Source organism: Lingula anatina, chromosome 7 (genome assembly GCF_051362555.1).
Source record: "Lingula anatina isolate TDL-2025a chromosome 7, LinAna3.0, whole genome shotgun sequence".
NCBI classification, from domain to species: domain Eukaryota; kingdom Metazoa; phylum Brachiopoda; class Lingulata; order Lingulida; family Lingulidae; genus Lingula; species Lingula anatina.
In genome coordinates this window covers 1,936,438-1,948,994 of record NC_141773.1, presented here as the reverse complement: position 1 = coordinate 1,948,994, position 12,557 = coordinate 1,936,438, and the positions used below count along the sequence as shown (strand labels likewise).

Below are 12,557 nucleotides of genomic sequence, written 5' to 3'. Positions count from 1 at the left end.
TTGGAAAACAAATACAACGTAAACACGTCAAATGTGCCACAAACAAAATACATCAATGCCATTTCCTAAAACCGACCATCATTATATGAAAGTGCTGTTTTTCCACCTCAGCGCTCGCTAATTGCCGATTCAAACACGCGCGGTTAAATGAACATAAACTATATTCATTCGATGATTATGAATTATTTATAAAATGTTCTATATCTTCTTACAGTATTCAATTCATTGAAATAATGAAGTCAACAGACTATCAATCAATTATCAGACTAGCGATTATCAATTCCTATAATATCTTCCCTAATTTCAGTCAGGATGTCTTCTCTGTGTTTTAATTTGTTTTCCAAGTGGCCAGTGCCGTAGCCTGAGCAAAATGCTGGGGGTGGGGGGGTGGGGGGTGGGGGGGGGGGGCAGTAAGCGTACACGAGGGGGAGAGGGTGCCCCCCTCCCACGGTGTGGAAAATTTTTAAAAACTGTATGTATAATACTGCATTCCGGTGCATTTTAACTATTATTTATTGCTCAATCAGAAGTCAGAAATTGTGGGTTAACAATAACCTGATAACAGCCTGGGGGATCGCGCCCTAAGGGAGGGTGAGCTTTTTGGCATGAACTGAGTTGGCTAAAAACAGTACACCTTTGTAAACAGATTGTTGAATGATTGTCTAGTGGCCATGAGTTCATTTACTCACAGAATTGATAACAACTTTGCAATAATTTTTTTTACCTTTGCGATTATTATTTTTTGCACCTCAAATCTCGCCCTGCCCCCCCCCCCCCCCCCCCCCCCCCCCGGAGGCTTCGGCCCTGGTGGCATTAGTGAGATACAAATGATACTGGTGCAGCCTGATTGGACAGTGTCACTTGGCCTCTGCATGATCAGCCAATTAGAGGCATACGAGTACAGTCTCACAGAGGATAGGGAGAGCCTTCTCCCACATCATTTTTATATTTGATTTAAACTCAGTATTGCTACCAGTGATATCCTATTACTTTAAATATTTTAATGTAAACATTGTTATTTTTCCACATACTTTCGATGAATTACTTGGTAAATCCAACATGCGATCAGTGAATACGTCAGGATATATGGAATATATTAACCTTTATGTAGTACATGCACATGAATGCACTATTAAAATGTGTGTATAGAATGTAAAAAAAATGTACAGGGGTACAATACCAGTTTCTTGAATTAACGTCAAGAGCATTGACTGTACATTCATTACTGTTCAACGAACATACAATCACACAGACCAATATGTGAACTTGCTGTCAAGAACTTGTGCATTTCAAATGTAAACAGTTAATTGCCAGAACTTTTAGCAGACCAAAGAGCTATATTACCAATCAAGATGACGGGAACAAGATGTAAGCTACGGTATGTTCCCCTACCGCTAGGGGTAAATACATCTTGATTCAACTGTAAAACTCCAACCACGAAACTCACCCTGCCTCCTAGGGGTAACAAGGGTGAAGGCGGCGAACGCCCAATTATCATGCTATAAACCAAATATCCGATTGAGAAGCTATCGTTTACATACAATAGATACAAGACAAAATCCTAATACCCTTTAGACTCCCTGAAGAAACTAGACCTACTGCACTTCAAAGATTATTATCCAATGGAGAGACAACCATGCATAGAAGATAATGCCCTCAGCTGCAGTGGTGATTCAATGTACACGCACAAACACACACAGTCGCATACACAAGACAGCTTAATGAATACATAAATACATATATAAAATATATGTATTCATTTATCTCTGTGTGTGGCTACATATATAACATTCAAAAATTAAATTGTAAGTCCACATACTGCTGGGTTAATTGATGAGGTATTTATTATTACTTATAATAATAGTAATAATAATAATATCGCTTTAATGGAACTTAATATAAGAGGTTTGCTAACATTATATCTTTAAAGATTGACTACGCTTTGAGAAAAATAATGTAAAACCTCCTACCTGTTTAAAGCTTCCAAATGATTGAATTTATTTTTGAAACCGCTATAGTAATTGTGTGTCAAAGCTGTCTCAAACAAAGAGCGCTACCATCCTAAAAACTGCCTGTCATAGTTTGAAAGAAACGTGTGTTTGTCTAGCACAGAATTAGCGCACTGACAAAGCAATAATGCTTATTAACCAATCAGATGCTAACAACGCTTAAAAAGTACCATCATTCTTGGGTGATTGTAAAAACACTCAGTTTGTTGAGTAATAGTGAATTTCTTGTTAAATACTAGTCGCCGCTTGCTTCATTTATTACAAGACTGAAGACCGCAAACTACTGGTTATCGATTTCTATTATATCTACCAACAGTAAGTATCATTCATTATGTATGGACAGCGTAAACTACTATACAACACCTATCAGATTTAATTTAACTTCGGATTGAATTGTTACTGGTGATATCCTGCTCATTTAAACAATTTGGTATCCAGATATAGGCTAGCATAACATAGTCGATAGTCTTTCGAAGTCGGCGCATGTTTTTATTTTATATACATTATTAAAGCACCATAGTAAATGGATATCACTTAATACATATTTCAATTACTATTGCACGAACCATAGGGTGGTTACGTACCCGGTATTTTATTTAAGACGTTGAAATCAGTGTACCCCTCTCAGATCAAATATTTCACCTGTTTTATTTGAACTACATTGGCTTCCTGTACGACAGAGAAATGTTTTTAAAGTACTGCTGTTTGTTTTTAAATTAACCAGCGGTGAATGCCCCTTATATTTGAACTCGATGCTAGATCCAAGTACACCCAGTTTCACTAGGTCTACCAGATCCACCTCCACTCTTTGTTTTACCCGAAATGAAAATAAAAAAACAGCCAAAACCTACGGCCACAGGGCATTTTCAATTTCAGCACCCATTTTATGGAATATACTACCCTCACACATTTGGACTATTGGTAGTGTTGAGGTTTTTAAAAATGACTTAAAAACATTCTTATTTGCACAGTATTTTAATCAATATTTTTTCTCAATGTATCAGAAAAAATTGTTATTGTTCAGACCATTACAATTTTAACCAGCTTTAATTATTTTAATTTTTTACCTTAGCTTTTATTATCTAAATAATTAGTTGTGATCCTGAAAATTTTACCTGTAAACAGCACTGAGACGGTAGTGTAGTGCGGTTTCAATAAATAAATAATAATAATAATTATTATTATTATTATTAATATTATTATTATTATTTTTATTATTAGAAAGTTCATAAGCTGCGCATACATTTAAAGTGCATTATCTCAAAGACGGAGAAGTATCTTGGGACAATTTTGTGTCTTATATGAGATGGGACTACTTTGCTTTTTCCAAAAAAAATCACAAACGTTATTTTGCTGCGGGACCAAAATAGCTTTATTCAAGGATTTGTTTCACAAGAATCTGTATTCAACTATTTGTCCACGATAAAACTAAAATTCAGTCTATAACTTTTTGTGTAAGGCTTCTCAAAACAACAAGAGCAGTTGCAACAGAATTATTCAGAGTTTTCGGCATATTTGGAATCACTTCTTGTACGTTTGCAGCAGATTTGCAGGAATAGCTCTTCTGAGTTTGCAGCAAATTCACTTGAACTGTTTTTGCAAACTGGCGCAAATGCACATGATCGTACATTTTTCAAACCGAGAGAACTTTTCCGGATTTTTAAATTATCTAAATCATCATTGACATTTTATATTTGAATATCAAACTTAACAAAGGGAATTTTTGTGAAACAGTTAAATTATATGGTGTTACCAATATATATAACTGAATAAGTGTTACTAAAAGCATAATACCTCCAGCTACAGTGATAATTTAACACACACACACACACACACACACACACACACACACACACAGATAAATGAACACATTGTAACGTATGCATTTCTGCTGGGTCGGCAGAGAAAACATTTTAATAATAATAATAATAATAATAATAATAATAATAATAAGTATCAATACTTATCAATATAAGCGGTTTATTAACTCTATATCTTTAAGGATTGACAATGCTTTGAGTTGAAATAATGATGTAAAGCCTCCTAACTGTTCAAAGCTTCTAAATGATTGAATTGGGTTTTGAATTGGGTTTATAATAATTATGCATCAAGGCTGTCTCATACAAAATGCGCTACCATCCTAAAAACTGCCTGTCATGGTTTGAAAAATACGTGTGCTCTTGCATTAACGTCTACAGCGTTGGCTGTACATTCATTACTGTTCGACAAAAATGTAATCACACAGACCTATACGTGAACTTACAGTCAGGTACTTGTTCGTTTCTAACAGAGGTGAAATGCGTGTACACACACTGGACAATAGAAAAGTCACCCCTGAATCAGAGTAATCAAACTTATTAACCTGAAGAGACGGAATATAAGCAATGTCACAATATCGATACAGTTGAATTGTTCAGTTAGAAACGGTTCTTTTGTGAAATTTGATGTTAATAAAATGATTCCAGGAGCATATCATTCCATAGTCAATTATCTCCCCCAAAGTATTGGTTCAGTAGGGGTGACACTTCTATTGTCCAGTGTGTGTAACTTTAACAGACCATATTGCCAAATTTTTACCCAGTCTTAAGTAATGATGCAAGAAGAATGATACATACACGTTCTCTGTTCACTCAAATGCACGGCAATGCTCTCGTCTTTGCTTAAGGTGTTCCAAGGAACATAATGATGGAAGCGAGTAACAAGCATTCACTTATATTCCTTATTAAGTCCTTGAAAATATTCAAAGACATTAGAAAATGCTGAAAGTAGCAAAATGAAGCTGTTTTTACTTCCACGTGCACGTGAATTAGGTGGAAAATTAAGCAAACGCTATCATCACGAATAACAATATTTGGGCTCTTTATTGACTGTTTGTTGTGTGCAAAAAGCACAATAAGCGCTTTGTTCATTTTGTTAGTATTCAAATATAGATATATACATGAAATTTTCTTTAGTTAGGAAACTATTGAAATTTACAAATCGTCTCCGATATTCTGTTTATAAGTCAGTTGGATGAAGTTTCTGTTTAGGGTGACAATGGTAGGTCCCCTTTCCCAACCTGTATGTGCGATCTGAAGTGAACTCAGTATTTGGTATATACTTGTATAGGGTGACTACTGACAACGAGCAATCTACAACGATGATCTTATGTACATATTATGCTTGCTTTGTATTCTCAGCTGGTTCATCACAATAACTTCATTACTTAATTATGTTCAGCCTACTGTGGCTGTTATGATGCTGCAATAACTTGAGACCTTTCAAAAAATAATGTACGCAGTGAACCGAATTTTACCCAACTTGATGAATATGCATAATCATTACGCGTCAAATCTATCCTGAACAAAAGGCGCCAAAGCTTCCTAAAAAACAACTGCCATGTTTTGAAAGGTTTTGTTTCTTTTAACACCAAAAAATTCTTGCATTTTCAAAACAAATACGACATATACACGTCAAATCTGTCACAAACAAAATACATCAAACCCACCTCCTAAAAACCGACTGTCATTATAAGAAAGCGCTGTTTTTCCACCTCAACGCTCGCTTATTGCTGATTGAAACACGCGCGGTTAAATGAACATAAACTATATTCATTCGGTGATAATGAATTGTATATAAAATGTTCTTTATCTTCTCACAGTATTCAATTAATTGAAATGATCAAGCCAACAGACTATCAATCAATTATCAGACTAGCAATTATCAATTCCTATAATATCTTTCAAGTGTAAATATAATTTATTGGTCGCAATAAAAGGATTTATGTGAGATGAGATTATCAATGTTATGTAAGCTTCCCAGGGAACTTGGCTCTTATAAAACAAGCTCCAGATCTTTCTTCCCTAATTTCAGTCAGGAAGTCTCCGTTTTGTTTTTCACACTTAAACTTAAATTTTGTTTCCAAGTAGCACTTGTGAAACACAAATGATATTAGTGCAGCCTGATTGGACAGTGTCACTTGGCCTCTGTATGATCAGCCAATCAGAGGCATATACGAGTACAGTCTCTCGGAGGATAGGGAGAGCCTTCTCCCACATCATTTTATATTTTATTTATCCTCAACTGGTATTGCTACCAGTAATATCCTAATATTTTAGACAATTTAATGCCAACATTGTTATTTTTCCACATACTTTAGATGAAATACTTGGTACATCCAACATACGATAAGTGAAAAAGTAAGAATATATGGAATATATTAACCTTTATATAGTATATGCACATGAATGCACTATTAGAATGTGTGTATTTAATGTAAAAAAAATCATGTACAATACGAGTTTCTTGAATTAACGTCAACAGCATTGACTGTTCAACGAACATATAATCACACAGACCAATATATGAACTTGCAGTCCAGCACTTGTGCATTTCCAATGTAAACAGTTAATTACCAGAGCTTTAAACAAAGAGTAGGGTTATATTACCAATCCAGATGACGGGAACAAGATGTAAGCTACGGTATGTTCCCCTACCACTAGGGGTAAATACATCTTGCCTTCAACTGTAAGACTCCAACCCCGAAACTCACCCTGCCTCCTAGGGGTAACAAGGGTGAAGCCGGCGAATGTCAAATTATCAAGCTAAAAAGCAAAGATCCGATTGAGAAGCTATCGTTTACATACAATAGATACAAGATGAAACCCTAATACCCTTTACACACCCCGAAGAAACCTACTGCACTTTAAAGATTATTATCCAATGGAGAGACAACCATAACAAAGCACACGAAACCAAGATAATGCCCTCAGCTTCAGTGATGATTCAAACACACACACAGTCGCACACACAAGACAGCTATAATGAATAAATGAATACATAAATAAAATAGATGTATTCATTAATTCATATATCTTTCTGTGTGAATACATACATAAAATATTTTTAAAAATTACACTTTTAGTCTACATATTATGTAAAACCTCCTACCTGTTTAAAACTTCCAATTGATTGAATTTACGTGTGTTTGTGTACCACAGAATTGGCGCACTGACAAAGCAATTATGCTTATTAACCAATCAGATGCTAACAACGCTTAAAAAGTACCATCATCCTTGGATGATTGTAAAAACACCCAGTTTGTTGAGTAATAGTGAATTTCATGTTGAATACTAGTCACCGCTTGCTTCATTCATTACAAGACTGAAGACCGCAAACTGCTGGTTATCGATTTCTAATATATCTACCAACAGTAAGTATCATTCATTATGTACTACTATACAACACCTATCAGATTTAATCTAACTTCGGCTTGAATTGTTACTGGTGATATCCTGCTCATTTAAAAAATTTGGTATTCAAATATAGGCTAGCATAACATAGTCGATAGTCTTTTGAAGCGCCATAGTAAAAGGATATTGCTTTATACATCAATTACTATTGCACAAACCATAGGGAGGTTATCTACCCGGTATTTCATTTAAGACGTTGAAATCAGAATAGTTTGGATGGAAGAAACTTTGTGGATGCTTACAGACTGGCGCAGGACAGAGTTTAGTGGAGGGCCACAGCGGGCCGAATCGAACCTTCTGTCTGATGATGATAAATCAGAGTAGTAAGGTCATAAGCTGCACAAGTGTTAAAGGGCACTATCTCAAAGTTGGAGAAGTTTCTTCGGGTAATTTTGTATCATATATGCCAGCGACCTTGGCTTGATCCAAATAAAATCTCAAACATAATTTTGCTATCGAGACCAAAATTCTTCCAGGAATTGTTTCACAAGGAATCTGTATTCAACTGTTCGCCCACAAAAAAAGTCAGAGGTTGATAATGTGGGCGCCAAGAGATTTTAGTCAGACTTGATTTCATACCAAGCTTGGCATTGAAGACACATCCAGTTAATTTTAGCATTGACGGTTGTAAGAAATATAATATTTAACCTTTCAGTGCTTGTGGTTTGATTTTCAGTGTAGTTCAATGAGGCATCTTCATGTTCATATACACTAAAATCTGATGACCTCTGCAAAGACAAGTAATTAATAATTTACGATAAGTCATCACCAAAATCTAATTACGCTTAGATTATCCCATTTTGGACCTATTCAGATAACTAAAATACATCAATAACTTTTTGAGTTAGGCTTCTCAAAACAACAACAGGAATTATACAGAAGTTTCGGCATATTTTCAAGAACTTTTTGTAAATTTCCAGCAGATTTGCAATAATAGTTCTTGTGATATAGAATTCATAAGATCGTTAATTTCTGAACCAAAAATATTGACATTATTCAGAACTATATCCCTATTCTTAGTCTTAGGTCTTCCTGTCCAAGGTAGAACGTTGGGCGGCAAACTTTTTCCAAATTGTTCGGTCGGCAGCGGCCCTCTCCATCTCCTCCCACCTGATGTTGCCTCTTTGCAGATCATTCTGGAAGGTTCTCCTCCAGGATATATCCTCGGTCTACCTCGATTGTGCTTGCCTCTCGGTGGTACCCAAGTCATAACAGTTTTTGCATGCCCCTCAGCTGGTAGTCAAATGAAGTGTCCTGCCAATTTTATCTGATGAATGGTGACTGTTTCATGCAATGGTCTTGACATTGCCTTCCTAAGCACTTCTTCGTTGGTGATATGGTCTCTGTATGAAGTCTTCATCATTCGACGTAGACACCTCTGATGAAAAACATCCAGTCTTCTGTCCACTTTCACAGTGCTTTTTCATGCGTTATAAAGGCATATCTTCAGCTGTGTGCTCATTGATGTCGATTTCCAGATATTGTTCATTCTTCTAAACACTCTAGCTCCTTTACCGACTCTGCTTTTGACATCCATTTCAGCATCACCATTCATGGTTATCAGGCTTCTTAAGCATGTGAATCGCGTTATTTCAGTCCCAACATTTATTGGCGTAATGTTTCTAGCTCCCACGTACATCACTTTGGTCTTTTCACTGCTAATTCTCAATCCAAACTTGCGAGCTGCTATTTCCAAATTAGACGTTAGTTGTTTTAGGTCATTTTCATCCTTCGCCAGCAAGACGATGTCGTCTGCAAAGTCAAGATCAGTCAGTTCACTACCGTTTACCCAGTTCACACCAGTTTCATCTTCTTCTGTAGCCGCTCTCATCACAAAATCTACCAACATCAGGAATAAAAAAGGCGATAAAATGGACACCCTGTCTGACACCCGTCATGATGTTGAAGAACTCTGTTGTTCCCGTGTTTTTTCTAAGACCCCATTTCCACAGATTTTAGATCAATCTATCCTTGTGGGGAGTTTCACTAGATTACTGTCAGCTTAACCGGCTTAAATATCTGTACCGCCTACTAAAAGCTGTAAGGAGGTAATTAACTACGTGCGCGTTCGGCTGACAGCTATTTAGCGTGAACCCCCAGGGAGTAAGGTCGATGTAAATGTAAATGGATCGATTTAATCTATGGGAATGCAGTCTCACATTCCTATTGCGGATTTTTAAATCATTTAAATTACCATTGCATTGAAATCATTATCGAATTTTAGAATTGAATATCACACTTGTATACAGTTAAATAGAGTAACCAATAACAAAATAAGTGTTAACAAAAGCATATTGAAATAAATCAATGAATGGAAACCCATGGGCTTGTACTTGTCATTGGAATTTGCTGCTTGACAGGCCAAAGCACGTTGTCGCCTTGCATCGTTTCTCGAGTTCCTTTTTTTACTCAAAGTTTATGTACAATATTTTTTTTAAGATTACCGTAGTGACCATACCATAATCTGTGCTCTAAAGCTTTGATTATGACATTATTTTTCGTTTTAAATTTCAGAAGATGGTAGGCACTATGGCGGGCTTTCTGGTGGCAATGTTTTTAACATCCACTCTGATTGAAGAAACTGAATGTGCTTGTTGTAGAAAAGTGAGCCATAAGTTCTGCGCAGACTGCACCGAAGTAGGTATTTGAATCTGCCTTTATGTATTATTTGTTTTTTATATACTTTGAATAAAAAGTTCTTGATTCATAATACAAGGTACACTATCTGTTATGAATGAATATGGCTTTTACATGTATAGAAGCGACCTGGTGGAAATTTTCACTCTAAAAAAGCAAAAGTGTGCGTTTCAAAACCAGCCGTAACGATACTTCTTATCGAGCATAACGTGTCATTTTAATTGGCAATTAAACCATAAACTTTTTCAGAAACCGTACATTTCTTAGTTAACCCTTGTAGTTTTTTTTTCTGACAGAATGTGAAACTCAACTTTGTAACAATCAGTATTATTTTCAATTTATTTTATTTTCAACACACAAGGATTAAGTACAACCCTACAATACTTACTTAACCAAAAATAAAAAAATAAAAAGGCCCTTACTTGCCAAAGCATTGATTTTTGGTTGCTCTCTTCATAAGAATTAAAACGAATGGACTGCATTTTGCGCTGTTTAGTTTAACATGTTTATGTAAATAGATGTGTTACTTTTGCCTCTAGGGAACTCCATATTGCGGATACGGCGGATGTAACATTTTCGGCTGTGCCTGTGCTGGAGGGTGTCGACGTGACTGCGGCAGAGTATATAGTGAATTTATGTACGTATTCATGGGCTTATACTGTTTTATGCTGTTTTCCACATTTCATGCTGCTCTCTTCCATCACTATTCTTTTCAATCGACAATCCAACTTTAATGTAAACATTGATTTTGCTTTTACATTTCAATGTTTTAACATTTTGAGCACATCACAATGGATATAATCGCTGGTTGACAATAGGGAAGCCCAGGGGGCCCACGCCCCTACAATAGACCCTTACTTCCTTTTCTTTCTCCAAAACAACAGATATTATAACACAAAACATTGTGCCCCACATATAATAGTAAATTGTCCTCGACTATGGTTTTGTTTTCCTGACTTCACTCGACATTTTGTCGCCCACTTAAATACAACCCTGAAAGAATAACTTACACATACAAATTTGCATATTTCAGAGATTGGCACTTGGGGCGGGCAAGAATGCCAACCAAGTGCACGTGTACAAACAAACGGTCAGTGTGGGACGCTGAAGACGCCGGAACTGATCCAGAGATATGATGCAAAGATCTGGATACAGGTAAAGAGGGACTGCAAGTATAAAACGTGTCTCACTTTTGACACACTGGATTTTGCATTTCCACATCTAGAATTTGTATTTCACATTACATCATATTTGTTAAATTCTGTGAATGAAACTTGCAGCTGTTATCAGCTTCAAGGAAAATTGAATAAAAGGCAGGCGCATCCTAATTGGACATTGACAATTTTCGCTTTTGCTGAAGACAAAAAGCAATGTTCTGTCTTAATTGTTAACTCTTAATATTATACATGTACTTCTTCTAGCTTCCGTCCAATTGAACTACAATCAGATTATGTTAAACTGCACTTTGAGGTTAATTCAAAATATCTTCCCCATGGCCATGATTGTCAACCATTAAAATTATATTTATAAAATATCTAGGTATTTGTTCTTATATGACACCCATTCTTTCCCGTCTATTTCATAATCCAATTCTGTTTCAGACACTTTAGTAATGCCCAAAGTAAGACGTGATACGGACATGGACGCAGATGCTTAAATTGGTCTGGAATTGCTGAGAACCAGTTGTATTTAAGTACAATCGTCATTATTTTGCTTTTAAGGAATTATATTCAGATCTTCCGTAAAACCTTTATCTATTTTATTGTCACGAGTCTGTATTTCCTAAAGCTTCTCTCTACGTGCTCTCCTGCCTCATGCTGTGAAACCATTTCTGTATGCAATAAAGATCTTGTCCGGAATTAAATTTTGTAAAATGCATTCTCATTATAAGATTCAGGGCAATTACCATCAACAGTCGGACTACTGAAAAAATGGAACTTTGGTGTAAAAGTCCTTAACCAGTTTTGCCTGGTGCAGAATTGTTATCATCGGTCTTACATGAAATATGGAAAAACGATTTGCTGAATTCCTCGATAGAAGCTATAAATTAACAGTAGATAAATTTACCAAAAGCCAAAATGAATGAAAACGTTATAGAAAACGGCATAACTTTTTAAAAACGTACGAATGATTGAATGGGTTTTTGTAACCACTTTAATAATTAAGCGTCAAAGTTATCCTAAACAAAAGTCACAGAAGCTTTCTGAAAACTAACAGCCATTAATCATTTGAAAAAAAAGCTCTTTTTTATTATCCACATAATTAGGGCATATTGATTAGCAACACTTGTTCCTGGATAATCGTTTAACTTAAAACATTACTGCTCAAAATCCCCCGGTTTATTGGACGATAATGATCTGTCAATTCTTGAATGTTGCAGTTCTCCTAATCCACGCGCGTTTTCTATCAGTGTTTGAACCCGTTTTTGGCTCATTTTCTTGTGCGTGTGGCCTGTTTTTGTGGTAAACTCCTTCTCGTGAAACCTTACACATCCCCAGAAATGCACTGCATGACGTCACGCTTAGCCCACTGCGCATGCGTGCACTTTTAATGAGTTGCTAGATTGCCATAGGAAAATGAATAGGTTCGCGATTCGTGGGTAATTCGTGATAATTGACAAACTAACGGCCTGATGCCGATAGACAGCAACGCTGTGCTATGCTTCAAGCAACTCCTGACC

General features: G+C 36.1%; 1 protein-coding gene across 1 annotated transcript; it reads left to right on the top strand.

Annotated features, from left to right (window-relative positions):
- Window positions 1-9,724: 9,724 nt before the first annotated feature.
- On the top strand, window positions 9,725-11,188 carry LOC147760595 (uncharacterized). Its single transcript, XM_087016701.1, has 3 exons — window positions 9,725-9,877; window positions 10,417-10,514; window positions 10,911-11,188. The coding sequence occupies exons 1-3, from the start codon at window positions 9,758-9,760 to the stop codon at window positions 11,011-11,013; spliced, it is 321 nt and encodes a 106-aa protein (XP_086872827.1). The 5' UTR covers window positions 9,725-9,757; the 3' UTR covers window positions 11,014-11,188.
- The last annotated feature ends 1,369 nt before the right edge of the window (window positions 11,189-12,557 follow it).

Bases quoted from the DNA above. Each gene is read 5' to 3' on its own strand.
- LOC147760595 (XM_087016701.1), top strand. From the start codon at position 9,758: ATGGTAGGCACTATGGCGGGCTTTCTGGTGGCAATGTTTTTAACATCC. The intron at 9,878-10,416 runs GTAGGTATTTGA...TTTTGCCTCTAG, and splicing joins TCTGCGCAGACTGCACCGAA to GGAACTCCATATTGCGGATA. The intron at 10,515-10,910 runs GTACGTATTCAT...TGCATATTTCAG, and splicing joins AGAGTATATAGTGAATTTAT to AGATTGGCACTTGGGGCGGG.